The following is a 22,620-nucleotide window of genomic DNA, read 5'->3' on the forward strand; positions in this document are numbered from 1 at the left end:
GCCACCGAAGTCAGGAGGGCTCCACTCAGAAGCAGTGGCCCACCTGTACAGATTGGGGCCTAAGTGACTACTTTCAAAAACTGTGCTCTGTGGGACAAATTATATGCAGTTTCCACTGAGAACAACGAGAGCTGCAAACCCTTACCAGAGGGCAGAATTGGTCTAATAAAATGGTTTTTGTATACATCTTCTTTTAACACTACTGCTGAGCAATTAAAAAAAACTAGACATGGCCCCATTATTTTAATATTATCTACAAAAGTGCATTTTCTGCTTCCTCTTCTGGCTTTGCATTATCAGAGAAATTGATACAAATGCACAAAACAGATATTTTGGTAGGATAAAATGCTATATACACATTTGTTGCTAAACAAAACAGTATCCATTTTAAAGTCAGCTGCATTAAAACAGAAGAAAAGATGTTTGCCATTTAAAAAAAGCAGAATCAGCAGGAAAGTTATTTTCAGGCTTATAGAAAGATAGAGTAAAAGAGAATCAAGTTATCAAAAAACTTTATCAAAACTTGTGAAAAAAACCCACCAGTTCTTTGGCATTAAATCAAAAGCAGAAAGAGGCTGGCCAATTCCCATGGTGTTTTTAAAACTTAAAATGGAAAGCTCCTAGACAGAAGTATCTGAAAATAATTGCTTTCCGTTAAGTGTTAAATTCAGCAATACGAATGCTGTCTCCAGCATATAAACAGGCCTATAATGGCATTTCCTCCTCTTTGCCTAATCACTTTTGCCAGGTGTCGTTCTTTGGAATACTAAATGAAGAAGGATACTTACTGAAAGTTTACTTTGTCCACCTGAAACTTGGTTTCAAAAATTCCTGATGTCAAAACTCTGCATCTCAGCAGGTCCTAGAGAACAAGAAAAAAAGTCATTTATTCAAAGCAGTGATTTGATTATTCTTCAAACCTCAAAATTTGAAAAGAAAATATAATAATTTGATGAGAGCTGCTCTTGTACTCAGTGCTGTAGAGAAACGGAGCGTATGTGAAGTTGGGTGAAGCTGAGAATCAAAGACCCCCATCCTAAAAATTTGTACACATGCTTAACAAGCATTTGCACAATCAGGATCCGAGTGCCAAATCCTGAGAAGCAATGAACATTTGCAAAATGGCAAATGCAGGTGCTGAGCACTTCTGAGGATGTGGCCTTCAGCTCTACTAAATCTTATAAGAATCCACTGAAGGTCTGACGTTCAGGTGATGAGCCACAACTTCCACTGATTTACAGAGGGGCAGTGAATGCTCAGCACCACCTTTAAAAATCAGACTATAAACTTCTGAGCATAAGACAACAAAATTAAACATGCAGGCGAATAGTGGATGGCTTTGTCACACAGGAGTGCAAAATAACCTACATTTCTGTTTCCCCACATGAGACAGCACCATGCCCTATAGTGAGGGATTAAGACTGAGAGGCTACATGGAACAGGCTCACCTTGAGAAAAGTAGATGCTTAACATGCTGATATATGGATAATAAAACGTTAAGCTTTTCAAAATAGATAACTGAGCTCACACTGCTGTTTGCTTATCCTGTAGCTTGGTGAAGCATAGTTAGGACAACAGATGCCACACAGCAATTGTCATCCCAAACATCACATTTTTGTTCAAAAAAGGAGCAACAATCTACCAAATAACCAAAATTATTATGGCTTCATACATTCAGGAATGTATCTGGCTGACATTCCCCAATGGCTACGCCTCGCCTCCCACTGGAGTTCCTTTTAAATCAAACATGGCTCTTCCCATAGGGTTTCTTTCTCCAGAGAACCCAGACTTGCCCCAGGGAAGCAGTATTTAAAACCAAACTGTAAAGTCTAATATTAAAGCTCAAAGCAAACACAAGAGGCTTCTTCCTCCTGAGGTTCCTGATTCTCCCCAGAGACTTGAGGGTTAAAGGAGATGTAAGCAGACAGAGCTCTCCCAATCACTGGGAGACACTTCCAGCTCCTGCCTCCATCCGCTGTCTCTCCTGTTATCAGAGAAAAATGTGCTTATTTTCTGCTTCCCTTCCCCATGTGTCATGCTGGGGAGGCCTAGATACCCCAGCACCCCCTGACACTACACTTCCTAGAAATGCTTTTGGCTGAGGGGTTGGGGGCCATGAACTTGCCCACACTTCCAGGCCTGTTCCCAAGCCCTAAACAGACTGCAGCCTGGATTCTCCCCCAAACCCAGTGTTGCTAAGTCTTGCAAGAGGAGGGTTAGAAGGAGCTTCCAGACACTGGGCTGCAATAACCTTAATAAAGTGGCACTTTATGGAAGATTTCTCCCCTTCTTCCCAATACCTGGCTACTAGGGAAAGCATGAGGCTCATGTTATTATTGCTAAGAACTAGGAACTCAAATGATGGAATGTTATGTGAAATAGATTTTTAAAAATGTGATCATATTAGGGTTTTCCTGTAAACACACAAAACAATCAGATCCCCAGAGCTGCCAACAAGTGAGACAGCAATGAAGTCAGAAAGTTGTGATATTGGCCTACATAATAAGCAAAAGCCACCAGAGGTGTTTTGTATGGATTGGAAAGCAGACAGCCTAAAGCAGAGGTTCTCAAACTGTGGTCCGAGCTCCATTCAGGTGATCCGCGGATAGTTCCTTCTAAGGAATGCAGCTGGGTGGCCGCCCACGAAAGAATGAAGGGCCGCCCACCTAATTAGTGGGGAGCCGCACAGACATGACTCCACTAATTAGGTGCCTGGACCCTGGAGAAGATGCACATGTAAGGTGAGGTGGTGGCCTTGGGGGGAATAGAGGGTAGGTGTGGCAGTGGGGTGAGGTGGGGGAAATAAGAGGTGGGGGGGAGTGGGGTGAGAAGAAGGGGTAGGGGGATTTTAGGATGTGAAGGGCTGCGGCAGCCAGAGAAAGAGGAGACTTGCTCCAGTTCCAGGGCTGTGGCTGCAGGTGAGAGAACCTCCTCCTTTCCAGCCCAGCTCGGTGGCTGCCACGGTGGGGGAGAGACTACTGATATTAAAATATGAGTTGTGTGCTTTTATTTTGTAGAACAAAATCATGTTAATTATTATTTAGGTCTTTTTACATAGCACTTTTATCCAAAGAGCTTTACAATAGTTAGCTAACGGTACAAACAACATTTGGAAAGATCATTAAGTGGTCCACCAAGATCCTCAGCAATTTTCAAGTGGTCCGCGAAAAAAAAAAAGTTTGAGAACCACTGGCCTAAAGGGTAATTAACATAGAAACAAATAGATATAGCTAGAACATGAACTTTCAAGATTTAATTTATTTGAAGCCTATCAGGAAACATAATTTTGTATCTAACTGAAGGTTTTTAAAATCCAGGACTTAAACTACCATGGTTACTAATCTTGGTATTACTGAGACTGTACTGGGCACTGTTACAAATGGATCTTACATTTGGACCATATAGATAAGACCACAAGAATGGAGTAGAATATTAAAGAATTGATGAGTGCATTAAAAGAGACTCCCTTATTGCATTGATCTTATATTAAAAGAATCATAAGTTAGTCACTGTTTAAGCTTAAAGAGTCACACTGCTATACAAAATCCAAAGGTTAGACAATACTGTTAAATAGTTAAACAAAATGGCTGCAATTTACAGACACTTCTTTAAGAGCAAATTGTTGCAAACTTGCTAATTTTCTTGAACACTTATTATATTTGATATATGTATGATGAAATATTCTAACTAGATCCATTTGTTAGGAATAATTTTTTTAAAAAATTATCCGATAATTAACAAATGAAGTATGAAAAAACTAGAAGCTGTCAGGCTCTAGAATCGGTGCAAGTTTCAAAACACAAGTGGCCATCTTCAAAATGTCTGAAGAGAAGCACTACTCCACATCGGCATTCTCCCGCACATATATGAAGCTCCACTGAAGTCAGTGGTCCCAAACAAGCACATAATTAATAATTACACACAAAGCTTCTCCCATCACTGGCCTCCAATATAAAATTGAAACATTACATTTATGATTTAATATCTGCAGGCTAATCTCTTTGTAATTCAAAAAGAAACTTTTCAGGTAATCTGTGTTTATTTTTTAATACAGATAATTGATCCCAATTTTTTTTTAAAAAAAAGAAGAAAAAATAGTTTTTAAGAAACTCAGCTTTTAGAAGGATAAATGAGTAAATTGACCCCCAAGTAATTTCAAGAGCAAAAGATGCAAATTGGTCTCTCCTCATCACTGTTGCTTGAAACAGTTCTGGGAAAACTAACACTGCAGCTGTGCTTTTGTAAGATGCACACTGGGCTGTAGTCGCTCTGTCGCTGGGAGAGAGCTCTCCAGGCGACTAAATGAAACAACCTCCAGTGAAGGGCAGTAGCTTTGTTGGCAGGAGAACGTCCCCCACTGACTGAATGCTGTCCACACTGGTGCTTTTCGTTGTTAAAACTTTTGTCCTTCTGGGAGGTGTTTTTTCACATGGCTTAACATTTTTGGCTACTGTTCTGCAGAAACTCATGTGCACAAAGTCAAGTGCATGTGCATTGTGTCTTGGGATTGGTGGTTTGGTCCTCAAACGAAAGCTCAAATTATTTGCAAACTAAACAAAAGCTACAATCCTTACAGTGACAGAAATAAAATGTTGTTGTTGTAGCTGTGTTGATACCAGGATATTTGAGAGACAAGGTGGGTGAGGAAATATCTTTTACTGGACCAACTTCTGTTGGCAAAAGAGACAAGCTTTCGAGCTACACAGAGCTCTTCAAATCTTGTATTTTTCATAAACACAACTGGTCTGATAAAAGATATTACCTCACCCACTTTGTCTTAAAAATAAAGCACACTGACAAAGCTGCTATATACAAAGCTCTTTTCCAGTAACTCTGGAAAGACTATTAGAAGAACCCTGAAGGGACTGTAGATTATTAGAGGAAATTAGATGAAAGGGTGATTTTAGAAGGGACAAAAGAAAATCAGAGTTGTAAGTGGGTAAAAGTCAGTCTGCACTTCTAATCCTTCCTGAAAGCAGGGGTTAGATAACACTGAGCATGAATTAAATTTCAGATCATCATCAACTACTGGAAAACTTACAAATCAGAAATGACTATACTTATTTTATGACCATTCTATCTGGTAACTTGAGAAGCAGTTCTCTCATAAAGAGAAGGGTCTGCACCTGAAGAGGAAGCAATCTGTCAGGATGCTCTTTTTTCTCTTTGTGGTAATTAAAAACTGACTTTTCTACTTCTTCAAACTTCTTGAACCCTGATCCTGCTTTAAGATCTACAATGGAAGATCCCTATGGCCCAAGTGGAGTCCACTGGAACTCTGCACAGGTACAGGAAGTCTGCTTGCATGGATCCAGTCACAGGATCGCATTCTTAATTTATGATGAGTTGGCCTATTCACATAAAGAACCATATTTTGTTCGATAACAGTTAAAGGGATTGCAACGGATTCTAAAGAAATAATCAAAGGCTATTTTGATGTAGGGAAATGTTTAGAAGCATTAAGTACTGTTAGAGATGCCACAGTAATAGAATAGCTCTACCAAATCCTAACAAAACATGTCCTACTACAGACCTCTGGTCCACTGGAATGGGATTCTTTTCAAGGGAAGGGTGTTTATTCTAATCTATACATAGCAGCCTGACTTTTAAAATTCATTCAGTTATTTGACTGTTTTAGTAGAATGTGAAAGCTTTGTTTGTTCTGATGTCTAGATACCTATTCACTGGGCCACACATATGGTAAGTCTTGTGAGCAATTTTTGGCCCCGATGCTGCAGTCGGATCCGTGAGGGTAGATCTCTGAGTGCTTGCAGAGCACTGGAGCTATGGACAGGCACAAGAGCTCACTTGTGTGGATCAGGGCTTGGATATGGACTTGAGTGTTTTAAAATGGATGTTGTTGTTGAACAGCATGTTAATAAATAAAATCAAGGACTGCCACATATTTTGCTTATATATAAAGTACAGTCCAGCTATGTACTGAAAACTGACAACAGCTGACTACTTGGCTTTATCCAGGCTCCTGTGCATTATGGAGTAGTAACTGGTCCACAGTTCGTTATAATTAGGTTTCCCTAGCCCAATTAGTTTTACATTTGCATACTCTACCATAATGTTAATTTAAATCTTAGAAACTGAAGTACTAGCTGTACTTTAAGCATACTTTTTTTTGGGTAACTAATGAAGTGATGCTGCATGAAAGTGGACATATTATTAAAATAGGATAACTTCACTTTGATTGGGCAGAACATGCCTGGAGTTTAGCTTCTGCTAGCTCTGGATGCACTGATCCCCAAGCCAGTGTCATTTGCAAAGGAAGTTTTGCCATTGCTATTGACACTTGCCTTTAATTACAAAACACTGAGTCAGACTACATTTTCACTACATTGTCTTGTAGAAAATGCTGTTTTAAATTGATAGACTATTGACTGGTAGGCTATTCTGCCATTCAGTTTAATAAAAGGCAGTCCTCTGATTTTACAGGTAACGTGTATGAAAAGGGCTGGAAAGCTAATCTTTAATTGTCAGCAATGTGGCCCCCTGCCTTATGTAAAGAGCTAGTTTGCAGTAGGAGCCAGGAGGACTGAGAAAGCATAAACCAAATTTAAGTTAAGAAGGAATATCTATGGCAGTTATTCAGCTGGCGGAGTTGACTTTATGAAGCTTGAACGCCAATGGTTACAAGGGAAGGCTTTTACTACTGCAGAAGTTTGACCTTTACTTTAACCTGGGCAGTTTTTCTCATCACAGTTCTTTGCTCCTGATACACTTGAGCTGAGATCAAAGCCTATAAATGTAAACTTTATTTTCAATGCGATGTTAAACATCATACAACATAGGTTGGCATCTACCATGGAGACTGCGGCTGCCAATTCAACAAAAGGAAGCTAAAATATATATTGTGAAATTCAAAGCTTAGTTATTCTTGGCAGTGGGAAATAGATAGTTGTTGTGTTATAGAATTACTTAATACAAATTTTACTCACCTGGTCAGATGGTGTATATTCATTTTGTTTGACTATGTCAATCTTGTCTAGAAAACTGGGAAAAAAATTCATTGTCAAATAAATTTGTGATCTGTACCTAACGTTTAATTACAACATTTGAGTACGCTTCACCTAAAAGATAGGCTATCAGGCATTCCCCCCCTCCCCGCCCCCCATGTCTTACACTTCATACATACAAAATGCTGAGGTGATGTAAATTATTTAACATACATATGGCACTGTGTCTGCAACAGCAATATAAAAAGAATTGCATTGGCTACCACTAACCAGCAGAGGGCCAGGAACACAAATTTAATCAACTGTTCTGATAATCTCATTACAATTTTCACTAAAACAGTTTCATTGTTAAGAAACACACATGTAGTTTTATTTTTTACAAACCGTGTGGACAAATATCAATATCTAAACATTAACGTAACTTGTGCTATCATACTTTGCTATCCCCAACATTAGAACATTAGGCAAAATATTTCTTTTATTGCATTTAGTTATTACAAAAATAAGACATGAACACTGTTTTTAAATCAAAATTACTTTATTTCAAAAGAATGGGTGAAATCCCTGCACCAATTATGTCACTAATTAAGTTCAGAGTAAGGTAGGACTGATCTGTCCTTTGATTGTTTGCAGAAGTGCTTTTAGTTTACTTACCAGAGTAGGCAATGGAAGATTTATTAGCCATAATAAGATATGTATTACTCAAATTGATTAATACAACTAAAGAAGATATCAAGGCTAACGTGGTCTTTAAAATGCCTTTAGCAGTAATCATTCCCTCCTGATTCCCTTTCATTTTAACTGGAAGGAAAAATCCCAGGATGCTGCTTTATTAATTACTTGTTTCACAGCAGTTGCAAAATACTCACACATTTATCAAGAAAATGCCTTAATATATATCATAGAATCATAGAATATCAGGGTTGGAAGGGACCCCAGAAGGTCATCTAGTCCAACCCCCTGCTCAAAGCAGGACCAAGTCCCAGTTAAATCATCCCAGCTAGGGCTTTGTCAAGCCTGACCTTAAAAACCTCTAAGGAAGGAGATTCTACCACCTCCCTAGGTAACGCATTCCAGTGTTTCACCACCCTCTTAGTGAAAAAGTTTTTCCTAATATCCAATCTAAACCTCCCCCATTGCAACTTGAGACCATTACTCCTCGTTCTGTCATCTGCTACCATTGAGAACAGTCTAGAGCCATCCTCTTTGAAACCCCCTTTCAGGTAGTTGAAAGCAGCTATCAAATCCCCCCTCATTCTTCTCTTCTCCAGACTAAACAATCCCAGCTCCCTCAGCCTCTCCTCATAAGTCATGTGCTCTAGACCCCTAATCATTTTCGTTGCCCTTCGTTGTACTCTTTCCAATTTATCCACATCCTTCCTGTAGTGTGGGGCCCAAAACTGGACACAGTACTCCAGATGAGGCCTCACCAGTGTCGAATAGAGGGGAACGATCACGTCCCTCGATCTGCTCGCTATGCCCCTACTTATACAACCCAAAATGCCATTGGCCTTCTTGGCAACAAGGGCACACTGCTGACTCATATCCAGCTTCTCGTCCACTGTCACCCCTAGGTCCTTTTCCGCAGAACTGCTGCCGAGCCATTCGGTCCCTAGTCTGTAGCGGTGCATTGGATTCTTCCATCCTAAGTGCAGGACCCTGCATTTATCCTTATTGAACCTCATTAGATTTCTTTTGGCCCAATCCTCCAATTTGTCTAGGTCCTTCTGTATCCTATCCCTCCCCTCCAGCGTATCTACCACTCCTCCCAGTTTAGTATCATCCGCAAATTTGCTGAGAGTGCAATCCACACCATCCTCCAGATCATTTATGAAGATATTGAACAAAACGGGCCCCAGGACCGACCCCTGGGGCACTCCACTTGACACCGGCTGCCAACTAGACATGGAGCCATTGATCACTACCCGTTGAGCCCGACAATCTAGCCAGCTTTCTACCCACCTTATAGTGCATTCATCCAGCCCATACTTCCTTAACTTGCTGACAAGAATGCTGTGGGAGACCGTGTCAAAAGCTTTGCTAAAGTCAAGAAACAATACATCCACTGTATACAATACATCCATATATATGCTTTATACCCCACTACTACAAAGATAAACAATGGATGAAGGGAACAGGCTCTAGTGTACATTGACACCAATGCAACTCAACTATATGAAAGTTCTTCCCTCTCAGCTCACCTTTCATAGATTCTTAATATTTGTGCCTACAACAATATCCAGATTTTATACTACAAACTTCTCCATATCACACTTGTCATACCAAGTAGGTATCCAAGCTACACAGCACTTTTACAGTCCCATATTCATATTACCGAGAGGCCTGAAAATACCTCTGCAGTTAGCTTTTTTGGTAATTTACTACAATCTAGAAGCACCGTATTTTTGAAAGATGCCACATTGAAATTCCTTCTGACCAAACTCCTCTGTCCATAGAACAGGAATAGCACAAGTAGTGGAAATACAAGTTTTCCCCTCCTGTTCCTACACACTCTTTGAACAATGCATTTCAACCCTCACCTGGTTGACCTTCTCTAGGGTCAAGAAAGCATCTCAGTCTCCATGCATATGTATTCATTGGTCACTCTGCTAAGACTACAAATAGGGGCAATTAGCACCAACTCTACCACTGGCTTTGTGAAGTAGACGTTGTGCACTGGGAATGATCAGTTCCTTCCACAGGCCAGTGAAGAGTCACCAGTAATGAATTTTGCTCATTACTTACCCATATCAGATTTTTATACATTTCCAGGTTTGCAAGTTTAAAAACATCTGGCTATATCTTAGGAAGCAGTAGTAGCATTATTTAAAAAAAAATACACCTAAAAATCAGCTCCTATTGACAATGTTTTCACAGTAATACCGCTGAAGACTGAGGTAGAGCTAAAAGCATGAAAACAGAGCGGTATAGGGAAACTTGTATTGCCACGGCTCATACTGGATTTGTTCTCAAATCTTCCAGGGTATTAATCAAATAATATGTGATGTTTAAAGTAAAAAACAAACACCATTTCAAAAAAATTAAAAATCAGGGTGTTCAGGGTAAGACTATCTATGGATTCAGACTAGACAAACGGTTCAACAGGTAATAAAGGCATTCTGCTTTTAAAACTGCAGTCTCAGGAACATGTGATGATAATGTATATTTCATAAGCAGGAGAATATTTGATGCAGGAATTCTTGCTATGTTATGAACACTGTTATATTAATCACCTATGTGACTTTGAAACTTCCCAGTCTTTCCACACACAATATACATCTCAGTGTAACATTTTACAATAGGCTTCCACAAACTCTCTTTTTCACTTTCATAAGAACGCAATGGGTTTTGGAAACTCTGACAATTAGAAAACAACGAGAGATTTCTAAAACCTGGAACTGAAAGTACAAACTCTTACTGTTGTTTATGCAGACTATTTTTAGACCTATGATTTCCTTGAAAAACACCAGCCACATAGGAGAAGCAGTAATATACGGGAGATGAATTCCAACGGCTACATCCATGCCAGGTAAAATAAGTTTGAATGTAATAAATATTTCTTTCCCCCCAAAAACAAGTTCCAACATTCAATGAAGTTTGATATTCAAAACAATACTACTTTAGAGGAAAGTATGTAATTGTGTGACAGTTACCAAAAAATCTACAATCATCCTTCCAGCAGCATTTTTGGAGAAAGAGAGCAATGTAAGTGTTAAATACAGAGCTCTCCTTTCCGTGCATATCCCACTTCATGAAAAATGTTTGAGAGACCTCAATTCCCAAAACACACACAAGAAAATCATACTGATTCATAGATGTATGATACATATTTGTAGGGACGCCCCTTGAACTGACTGAGGCTGCCTATCTGCAAAATTAAAGGTTTCAGAGTAGCAGCCGTGTTAGTCTGTATTCACAAAAAGAAAAGGAGTACTTGTGGCACCTTAGAGACTAACAAATTTATTAGAGCATAAGCTTTCGTGAGCTACAGCTCACTTCAAATGCATCCAATGAAGTGAGCTGTAGCTCACGAAAGCTTATGCTCTAATAAATTTGTTAGTCTCTAGGATGCCACAAGTACTCCTTTTCTTTTTGCAAAATTAAAGTGATATTTGCAATGAGAAAAAGACAAAAAGAAAACCAAAACAGCAGTGGAAAAGCTATCCTCTCTCCTGTTGCAACTAAAGTGAGGGTGCGTTGGGGGGAGGAGGGGTGGAAGTGAAGAGAGCTCAGGAAAGCTAGCTCACAGTACAAGACCTGGAGAATACCCAGTTACTACAAATCAAGACTGTTTTCTTTCTGAGTATGCAATTTATCCGGTAAAAGAGATTATGCCCAATGGGAGTGGAACACTTACAACTTTGGCTTCATTTTAACATGCAAAATCAATGAGTAATTAAAAATATATACAAATTTATCGTAATCACTATTTTTCTTTTTGACGTTCCGTTCATGATCTGTCCAAAATGTGAAGTTTTGAGTGAGGACATTTCAGTGCCAGTCTGCATTCACTACTAGGGTAGACTGGTACAATTCCACTGACTCCAGAGGAGATATGCCCATTTATGTCAGCAGAGAATTTAGCTCTGAAAATGTATGTAAACAGATTTCATCTATGGGACTTCAGGCTGGAGACAGAAAATGAAGGGATGAGAACATAATCTGCTGTGGAAGAGAAGTTGGAAAGTAATTTGTTATGGGCTCTTGGATGTTTAGAGGGACAGAGAAAGGTAGCTGTGATGAAATAACCAGCAAAACAGTTGCTGTGTTTCAGAAACAAAAAAGAGCCAAAATCCATCAAGCTAGATCTTGTATCAATAACAATTTCTGCATCAAATTACAAAAACAAACACTGACACAAAAAACAACCCCCAAAACTACACTGCCTTTTTCCACGCTGCTTTCGTTGAGACTCGAGGAAGAAGTTATTTTCCAGCAAAAAGAAAAGGAGTACCGGTGGCACCTTAGAGACTAACAAATTTATTAGAGCATAAGCTTTCGTGAGCTACAGCTCACTTCATCGTAGCTCACGAAAGCTTATGCTCTAATAAATTTGTTAGTCTCTAAGGTGCCACCGGTACTCCTTTTCTTTTTGCGAATACAGACTAACACGGCTGCTACTCTGAAACCTGTGATTTTCCAGCAAGCAACCCTGCCATTCAGTCAGCAGTCATTCCCACTTCTCACTGGGGGCCCGAACCTGCCTTGGACCAAGTTGCAGGACCGGGTCCTTGCTCTGCAAAATGTTATCACTTTGGCACAAAACATTCTCTCTTTATCTACACTATTTAAAAAAGTGCTAAGAAGCAGGGTAGGAGGTGTTAAATGATTTTAGTTAATTTGCAGCTAGCTAAACAAACCAACCGATTTCAACAGAAGCAGGAGGAGAGCTCTAGTACATCATCAGACTTCTGTATTGTATATTGAAATTCATTGTATTAAAACTTAAAGGTAAATTAAGATGATCTGAAACAAAACCAGGATTTTTCCTCAGACCTCCTCACCTAAGGGAAGGGAAAGGACACACAAAATGTAGGAGATATAAGCCATTGTGAACCATCAAATTCCCTTCCACTTTTTAGGAACTGCATTTATTAAACAAATCTCAGATAGAAGGCTGGCACAAAGGTTCCTTTTTTGCCCTTCTTGCCATAGCGTAGGGGGACACAGTAAGTAACTGAATCATTCACTCCAAAGACTGTTCCAAATTTTAATAAACCTGCCATTCTCCAAGCAAGATAAGATTTCCAGATAAAAGGATCTACTTATTTCCATTCTCTCTTCAGCAGTTCTGGAGTTTAAGAATTATCTGTTCAGAAATCTTTTCTGCTACTACTGTGTGTTCACATTTGGGGGTCTAGTTTAGCAAATGAAGATGGAAAGCTATTAGCATAATATTACCAAGGTTCCAGTCCCAATGAGGGAAATTCCCCTTATTTTCCCCTTCAGAAAGATTTGTAACTTGAAATTTTAGTCTTTGAAGTCTGATGAAGTGGTTGACAGACAAGCAAAAAATCTAAATCTCAGTCTAAAAGAGGCTTTTGTTTTAATCAAGGAGAATATAGCAAAGGTCTCCTTCAACAGATCACACATCTATTTTCAGAGAGGCAAGTTTTATTCCTATCAGATACTGTTTTTTGTAAAACCATCACCTGAGTTTACAAGCAAAATGAAACCAACACTGACTTTTCTTCCTAGACCCCCTTCTCTGACACATTAACACCCCACAAGTTACCACTGCACATGATATATTTCAAAATATTTCAGTCTCAATTTTAAACAAAAACATTTATTTGAAACCTGTTTCTTAGTAGTATTAGCACTTCTGAGTTGTAAAGCTCCTTCTATCTGAGACTCTAAAAGAACTTTACAGATACCAAATCAGGCTCACAATGCCTGCCTCCCCACCCCAAGGGAAATATCAGTCACCCTGTTTTAAAGATGGGGAAATCAAGACACCAAGTAAAAGAGCTGCCCAAGGTCATACATCAAGCCAACAACAACTCCTCTCAGTCTTGTGCTTTTATTACTACATTATTATCTGAACTAATCACAGTCCTATTTGTCATGGTTAGGGGCACCTCCGAGGGAGCAGTCACAGTTCAGTTTCTGTTTCTGAAAATGAAACCATTAGTTGTTTACTGATTTTACCAATGAAGGGCCTGATCCAGCAGACATTACCTGTGCAAACTCCCATCAAAATCAATGACAGTTTTGCCTCATCAAGCACAGCAAAACTTAGGTTTTAGTGTCATTTAAGAGAGATAAAATAAACTGTAAATTAAGGGCAACACTAATATTATTTGTAAGTAACATGTGCCTTTCTTGCTCCAGAAAGATCATCACCTTTACCTTACTTTGAATTTTCTGCCTTTTGTCTCTTTACCATAATTTTAATGTTATTTAAGTGTAGCTTTTTAAAAAAACAAAAGATCTAAATATCTGAGAATTGACATTCTTTTCTCAAAGACTTTGTCTAATCTGCAGCTATGGAGTTCCAAGTGACTGTATAATTATATAATATTTTCCTTAAAAGGACATTAAGGCTGAGAAGTCCAAAATTTTATGTACTGTCACTTGAAAGTAGATTCCCCTTCCCCTTTCCCCCTCTCCAAACACATCCAGAAGAGTTTCCCAACCCCTGAAAAACAAGGACTGCAACACTGCTAAAACCCCAGCTTCTCACCCAGGTCAATATGCTGACAACAAATCCAGGGCACCAGGTTTATTTGCAGCCGCAAGCATGCACACGTCGGCTGTCCCTCCGTTTTGCCTATCCTTTCTACCCTTGAGAGCAAGCAGGATATTGAAAAATACAAGAATTCTACTCTTTAAGTTGGTGGAAGAGGTTTCCTGCATATTTCTAGTACCATACCTACTAAGAGAAACAGAGAAGGCAGGGACAATAGAGGATTGGTGGGATATGGAGGCAAACAAAAACTAAGCTGCTGGCTTAATGTTAGATCTGCTAAACTTTATGGTGTCTCTGCAATCATGCATAGTATATAAATACAAACCTGTCATGAAGTTATGATACATGATATTTCCTCAACATTTAGTAAAAAATCCAAAGAGGAAATACTAACACTAGATTAAAAAAAAAAGCATAGGTTATTTAAAGTGAAATTTTCAAACATCCACTAAGATGGGTCATGCAGACGTTAAAATTCTTACAGATGTTTAAAAAACTTTCATATAGACACAGTAATATTTAGAAAACTTAGAATGAAGGGTGAAGAATCCCACCAAAATCTTAGTTTTATGGGTCTATTAAAATACTTGTAAAACTGCATTTAACACCACAAACAGAATTGCTTTCAAATCAGAGACACCCAAGAAAGCATGTAATGAATCTTGTACTTGTATAATAATGAGTTGAGAATTTCAGTTAAAAAAAAAAGTGTTACTGGGATGAGATTTTACATCCAAGCTCTCAGACCCATTAGGGCATGTTTAAAAACAGAGATTTATAATGGAAAGCAGCTTTCCTATAACAGTGCAAGTAATGAAGCTGCAATAAACCAAAAGACACAACTATTAGTGAAAATATCCCCAACTAAGCTAGAAATATATTTCTTTATATTTCCAGTTTTGAGTCAATTATTTATTAGGATGATCCTCATTTAAATGTACATTTTAAAGAATCATGCACAGGTCAGAACACTTAAGTATCCAAACTTTAGAATTTATTAGAGAGAGAGAGAGAGAGTGAGTGTGAGTGTGTCTGTGTGTGTTAAATTACATCAAAGTGGTTTTGAGAGAAGAATCAGCTTTAATTTCAGAATAACCTCAGAGCATTCCAGCCACTTGGAGGCGGAGGGGCACCACTGGTCTAATTTTGAAGCAAATAATGAGAAAGCTGAAAAGTATGACTCCATATATTTGGAATCATCTTGCGGTAATCAAGGTTACAGTTCCTTATATGGTGTGGAGAGCACAAAGCACACACGAAAAATTTAATATTAAAACTACTTGATATAAAGAACTACAAAACTACAACTACTGTAAATTAAACCATTACTTTTGTGTTGCCACCAACAAAACAGAACAACCCACCCTTCCTTAAAAACAAAAACGCAGCATGGTTACGTGTATTGCTTCCTAAACTGCATAATTAAAAGCATAACCCACAAGAGGCCACAGGACCTAAAATGCATTTTGTTTCGCTGCAGGCAATACAAAGTAGAAAATGCATGCTTTTCAAGAACTTTCAAGAAAAGAACAAATGGGGAAAAAGTAGGAGAAACGGACAGTGTATTTAAAGAAACTGTGGATGTCTTTTTTCTCTCTGCCTGTCTAAAGTTAGTCTGGCTTAGAGGATGCACTCACTTTCCCAATCAGTTTTACATTACAGCACAAGTCCAGAAATAGCTCCCAGCCGCCTTGGCCTCTAGCATGGTTGTCATGACAATGGAACCACAGTTCTATAAATAGATCATCAGCACCAAATCTTGTGAGACACATCTGGAATGGGGCCAGCCTAGCCCCAGCTTGACAAATAAAAAGAGGTAGAGGCAGTTTGAGAAGCTGGAAAGGTACAATGCATCTCTCAACTCATACACAGAGACAACCGGAGTGAGGCAGAGAAACAACTCTGATTGCTTTTTAATGCAGGGTTGAATTTATGGTAGGTTTACAAAAAAAAGTTACATCACTAACATGAAAGCTTCAGTTTTCCGTCTGCCCTCCCCCGTCGGTGGCAAACCATGCCACTTTAAAGACTAACAGTACAATCACTTGCCTGTGAGGCCTTTTTTAAAAAAGATTTTTGTATATTTTCTTTAAGGTTTTGGCCTGAATTCAGTAAGTTTCTGTTCTTACAATAACTAGATGAGAGACAGGCAGACATGTGTCTGATGAAAAAAGGGCTTGAGCAAGTATCTCCAAGTCAAGTCACCGGGAATTATAGGAGCTCAGTACCTCTCAGGATCATGTATTTTGAAGGCTTCCTCATACTTCTTTGCCACCTCCTAAGTTGCAGCACTCTAGCTATTCTTGTTCTAGTTCTTGCAGGCAAATACTACCACTTTGTCCCAAATGGCATGGAGATTTCTGAAGGACAAATATATAACAGAGACTAGACTAAGATCACAAATTAGTTTGCAACTCAAGTCAAATCTGAACTCCTGAATTCAGAGGTGAAAGGCAAAAAAAAAACCTTTAAGTCACTGTATAACTTCATTCACTTCCCTATGCCCCCTATTTGATGATCGCTGCTTTTAAAACATCCATTTTCTTTCATTTCATGGATGAGAGAATTTTATATTTTTAGCACACAGCCTTGATCAATCCATTCAATTATGTCCAAATTATCTATATGGGCACAGATTTGTGTCAAAAATGTTAGCTGGTTTAGCTGGCAGCAAACATTTGTACAATCATGAGATTCAGCTACCAGCTGATACATCAACAGTCTAGGAATAAGCCTTATGAAGTTATATATAATAAATGATTTCACAGAGATCAGAAATAGCAGCCATTGTGATGTAAAATAGGCAAGAGATTAGATCCGTTAATGAAGTAACCATATTTTATTCTATAATCAAGAAACGAGACAATTCACAAAATATAAAGTCTTAGTAATTCATCAAAAAACAATGGGGACAGCAGACATAATCAAAGTAGTGCAGCTGTAATAAGCATTTAAGCCACGGCAAAATATCTTCCAAATGCCATAAAGACACGAATACAGGCATTCTATGCAAACTGCACCATCAGCCCACAGGATTCCTTTAGGTCCCTACATGGATATTTTCATTTCTAAAAATTGTAGAGTAAGTTCCATCCAGACTCAAATATATGTAAGAGCTTCTCCCCCTCCCCCATTAACCACATATATTTTGTCCGTTTGCCATTTGAACAATGCACATTTCAGAAAAACAGCAGATTTCATAGAAATTCTTTGGAAAGATGTACTTCATAACATGCATGTTGCATATAATTCAGAATTTCCATTTATTAATTCTGAAAAGATACTCCAAAAGTTTGGGATTGGTGTAAGCGACGGAAATCAGTGCAAAGCTTCATCTAGCATGAATCACAAGACATGATAAAGAATAAAACATTTTTCAATGTTTTACTAATTCGGAGTGGAATCTTCTTCAGTCACAGAAAGCCTAAGTTTTCTGGCTTTGTGTGGGTGAAGCACGGGAGTGAGAGTGATTGATGACAGAGAAATTAGCTCTGCAGCAGTGCACCCATGGCTAGTACCTAGAGCTGGGCAGGAAATGGTTTTCCTGTCTTGTGAATATTTAAAAATGGCTACCCTCCCAAATCAAGACGAAAAGTCACAATCTAGAAAATGTTAGTGTATCAAAAAGACCCCCCCCATGCCCTTCTTTTCACGTCAATCAAAATGTTGCGTTTTTATTTTGACTGTACTACTTTAACATTTTTCAATCTAATTAACTTAAATTTCTGAATGAAAAATCATTTTGAACCAGAAAACTGGATTTTTTTTGGTTTCCAAAATATGAAAATGAAATAATTAATTGTCAACCTTTTTTTGGTCAGGGGATTTGTAAAAACCAGCCCTGTTTCGTGACATTTTGGTTCCGACAAATTGGCATTTTTGGATGGAAAAAGTATTAGTTAAAAAATCCCAGACTAACTCTATCGCTACCTCCAGCCTACAGTCTCCGAGCCGTCATACCACTTCCAGGCCACTTGTGCATAGTATTAAAGCAACTAGATGCTTACTTTCCCCAAATCACTGGCCTGCCCCATTATTGATCAGGCCATGTCTATACTGCAGCTGCTACAGTAGCACATATATTGTGCTAAAGTAATGCTGGTGTAGCACCAGAGCATAAACATTTCCTGCTGCGACAGAAGGGATTTTCCAATCACTGTAGATTATCAGCCTCCCCAAGCGGCAGTAGCTAGGTTGATGGAAAAATTCTGTGCTGGGGTTAGGTTGACTTAACTACAGTACTAAAGCGTGTGAATTTTGCACACTACATAGCTAGGTAGATCTAAGTCAGGGATCTCAAACTGAAATCACCCCGAGGGCCACAGGAGGACTAGTATATTGGCCCAAGGGCTACATCACTGACACCTTTTCATACAAAGATATAAAAGCCCCCCTCCCTACCTCCGCTCCACTCCTTCCATGACGTCCTGCCTACCTCATCCCACCCCCTCCCTGCCCATATTCCAACCCCTTCCCCAAATCCTCGCTGCGGCTCCACCTCTTCTTCGCCTCCTCCCCTGAGGAGCGCGCTGTGTCCCCCGCTCCTCCCACCTGGAAAGTCCTAAGCACAGCCAAACAGCTGTTTGGCAGTGGGAAGCGCTGGTAGGTAGGCAGAGGAGTGGGTCGTGGCGCGCTGGGGGTGTGGAGGTGGAGGGGGATGAGGGGAGCTATGGCGGGCCACAGGAAATAACTCCGTGGGCTGGGCATGTTTTTGAGACCCCCTGAGTAAGTGTAGACCATCTCTGCAACATACAGGGGGAGTGGATGCCTCCATGTGCAGCTCTTTTTCCAGTCCTCCATGCTCTCCACTAAACCAGGGCAAGTTTAATTCTAGATGTTTATGTCCATTTTTGATGTCTTGACCCCTTGAATGTATTTGATTATCCACCTCCCAAGCCAAACATCCTTCTCATAGCCCCCCAAATAAACAACATAATTAAGGCTTCTCCAATTGCTTCTATCCATACCTTTTTCACTTGTAATGAGGCATTTTAGCATTCTCAACTATCAAAATCAGAGTGTTTAAAAAACTTACTACTGTATGCCTGCAAGGCTCACTCTTCACTGCAAGCCTGCATATGTCAAATAACTTCAGAACAACCCCTCACCCCACCCCAGAAAATTATTTCACCAAACCAGTAGAAAGCTTAAACCAATCCAAGCACACAGGGTGCAGAAATGAAAGGTAACGGGTATGAATGAGATCATGATTCAATTCCTGGGCAAGCCTGAGGCTGGAACACTGTGTTAGTGAGCAGTGACGAACATGCAGCAATCTCTGTTAACTCGTTTTTGTTTTTTTAATATAGCTTAATTCATCATGTTTCCTTTTTTTCTTCTTTGCAGCCTAAAGTGTTCACATATCAAACCCCAGGACTTATTCAAGTCTGGAGACCCAAAACACCGCCCCCATCTTTTTTTTTTTTTTTTTTTTTTTGGCAAACCCTCTTCTCCCTGAATTTTGGGCAGTAGGATAAAAATGGAAACCAGTTCTGATTCATGATCCTTATTCTGACAAAAACATAATCAAAACAGCTTTTCTGGCACAGGTGCATCCAGAATACTATTTCCTTGGACTCAGCATCCCGCATCCCAGCCAGTTATTTAGATGTAGGCCTAAGAGGAACTCAAAGTGCAGTGACCTTATGCAAGTTTTTTCTCCCTTTTCAAAAAGCAAGCTTGCTTGGATGGCTCACCTTAGTTTACCTAACTCTATTTACCACACAGTTTGGAATAAAAGGACAGAGCTGAATTAACGAGGTCAAATTATGACTCCCATCCCTTAAACAGGCCACATGTTAATTCGAGGTGGATTGAAGGGCAATGGTATATATTATTCCTAAGTAAGGCTAACTTCATGATGTTCACGTGGGAACTAAGATCAGCTAGAGTTTGTATAAAAGTTGATAGCAGTCTTGGAATGCTATGAGCTAATGTTCAAAGCTGTCTCTATGAAATATCTAAGCGATTTCTGCCTTTTTTGCTATTTAATATGATTTTAACTTTGTATAATTCTCAAAAACTGTTGTCTAGAAGAATGAAATTCTATAGGGATGCCTGGAAGACTCATGACTTTTCCAGTTATTTCACTGAGAAGGCGCGTACGCTAAATACTTTAATTTGTACTTTTACATGAGTAATTAAAAGCAACAAACTAACAGGTCAGCTTAAGGTTGTATGTTAATCAATGATACAATGAATCTTGCTTTCATGGTCTTTAGCCACCCTCAATACCATCAAGCTAGAAGAATTAGGGCATTTTTACATGGGGAGTTGAGACCAATTAACTAAAGGCGTGACGTTAATGTGTGTAAGTTAAAGAGCATTAAGTCCCCATCTGAATGGTCAATGACAGCATCTACATGGGATTTCATGCTTTTTAACTAATGTGCATTAACTTCACACCTTTAATTAATTCGTCTTAACTTTCCTGAGCGCCAATGTGTAGACAACCCCTTAGTGATCAAGTCTGGCTGACCATACATAGGTCTGATAATAAACATATCTTTTTGTCTTTTTGCATCTATGTTTCACAAATGTTTTTGTCCCACCTGTCTGCTGGAAGATGCTTATCTGAAAGGGGATAGGTCAGTGGTTCTCAAACTTTTGAACTGGTGACCCCTTTCACATAGCAAGTCTCTGAGTGCGACCCCCCTTATAAATTAAAAACACTTTTTAATATATTTAACACCATTATAAATGCTGGAGGCAAAGCGGGGCTTGGGGTGGAGGTTGACAGCTCACGACCCCCCATGTAATAACCTCGTGACCCCCTGAGGGGTCCCAACCCCCAGTCTGAGAACACCTGGAATAGGTGTTTAATGGTGTTTTTCAGCTAAGAACCAAACATTTACTTGTACGATGTCAGTTAGCATGCTTTCTCTCTCCTTACTTCCATAGTTTTATAATGTTGTACAGCTGCAGGATTGTTACCTTCGCTGACTGAGGAATTTGGTGAATTTTGAGACCATATCTCTTCCAGCTGCAATATGGGCTGGCCTTGACAGTATCATTCTGAGTGTAAGGCCACACAGTTATTCATAGACGGAGGATGTGTGGAAGAAAGAAGCAGGACTGTGTTACAGAGATGGTTTACTTTCGCACAAGTTGGACTGCATGGTGGCTGAGCTGATGGGGAACTATTTTATGGATCTTCAGAGCCAGCTGACAGATCAGTGTGGCTGTTGTAGGCTGTAAGGGCTAGAGTCCATGTAATGCCAAAACAGATGGGGATGTGTCCTCTGGTGAAGTCTTTAGATCTTGTCTACATACAAACTTGTACCAGTAACTAAAGCAGTGTTTTAACATTGATTTAATTAAACCAGTGAAAATCCCTGTATGGACACTCTTAAACAGGCTTAAAATGACTGATATTGATGTATCTAAGATAGTAAATTACTGATTTAAATTACATTTTAAAAAATCCATTTTAAATCCAATTTAGGAGTGTCCAAACAGGAACTAAATCAAATTTAAAACACACCTTTAGTTAAGCTGATAATGACCAACAATGAGATTTGAGACATTTCATTTTTAGGAAGACCACAGTCTGCTATGCAAAATGTGTATTAGGGGCCGCTCTAAATAGATAAGAAATAGATGAACCTGATGGGATATCCTTTAATTGTGTGTTAACTAAGTATTTATACTGACTTTCTCCTCATGGTCTTTGGCTCCCACCAGTGCCATCAAATAAGTAGAATTATTTTCCCCTCAATAAAAATAATTTTTTATCACATCAATACAATCTTTTAAAATTTAAATTAGTACATCTTCTAAAACTCCCTGGAGTAGAGAAGTCAGGTATTTCTGAAAGGCAAACATCGGATTTTTACAATGTAGTTTTTCTGATAATTTACTATGAGTAAGGCGACGATTTAATCACGGAGGTCACGGCAGTCATGGATTCCGTGACTTTGCCGGACACTCCATGCCTTCTAGGGCTTCAGGAAGAGGAGGCAGGACTATGCGCCCGCGCACTCGCCCTGCAATGGGGGCTGACTGGAACAAGGACCCTGCATCCCCAGCCCTGCGACTTCCTCCGGGGGCTGCAGCCAGGCCGGGGTTGTCGCAGCGATACAGCACCCAAGCCCCCCGCACCCAAGCCCCGCGGGCTTCCCGGGCGTGGAGGGGCTGCAGCCGGGGCCACATGCCCCAGCCCCGCAGCTGGTCCAGCTCTGGAGCAAGGGCTGTGTCCCCCCTATAGCTGTGCCGCCCGCTGTGGCCACTGGAATTGAGGCTGTGCCTCCTACCATGGCGGGGATCTCGGCCTGTCAGTTCCTCCCTGCCCTATCAGTCCTTTCCTCCCCCTGGTTATTCTTAGTAAAGCAACAGACGGGTCCCGGGCTCTGTGAATTTTTGTTTATTGCTTGTGACCTGTTCGTGACTTTTACTAAAAATAACCATGAAAAAATCTTAGCCTTAACTATGAGATAATGTGGCTATTTTACGTAAGATAGAGTG

At 39.6% G+C, this 22,620-nt stretch overlaps 1 protein-coding gene across 8 annotated transcripts in view; it reads right to left on the reverse strand.

The window, feature by feature from the left end:
• The window catches only part of GNAS (GNAS complex locus), a 276,404-nt gene that overhangs the window by 9,896 nt on the left and 243,888 nt on the right, over positions 1–22,620 (reverse strand). For all 8 annotated transcript variants that reach the window (XM_043496122.1, XM_038369574.2, XM_038369571.2 and 5 more), the window contains 2 exons: positions 6,948–7,002; positions 789–862 (listed from right to left, as the gene is read on the reverse strand). In XM_043496122.1, the coding sequence (XP_043352057.1) occupies positions 789–862; positions 6,948–7,002 (129 nt within the window). The remainder of the gene's footprint in view (positions 1–788; positions 863–6,947; positions 7,003–22,620) is intronic.

This window comes from Dermochelys coriacea, chromosome 13 (genome assembly GCF_009764565.3).
Source record: "Dermochelys coriacea isolate rDerCor1 chromosome 13, rDerCor1.pri.v4, whole genome shotgun sequence".
Lineage (NCBI taxonomy): Eukaryota > Metazoa > Chordata > Testudines > Dermochelyidae > Dermochelys > Dermochelys coriacea.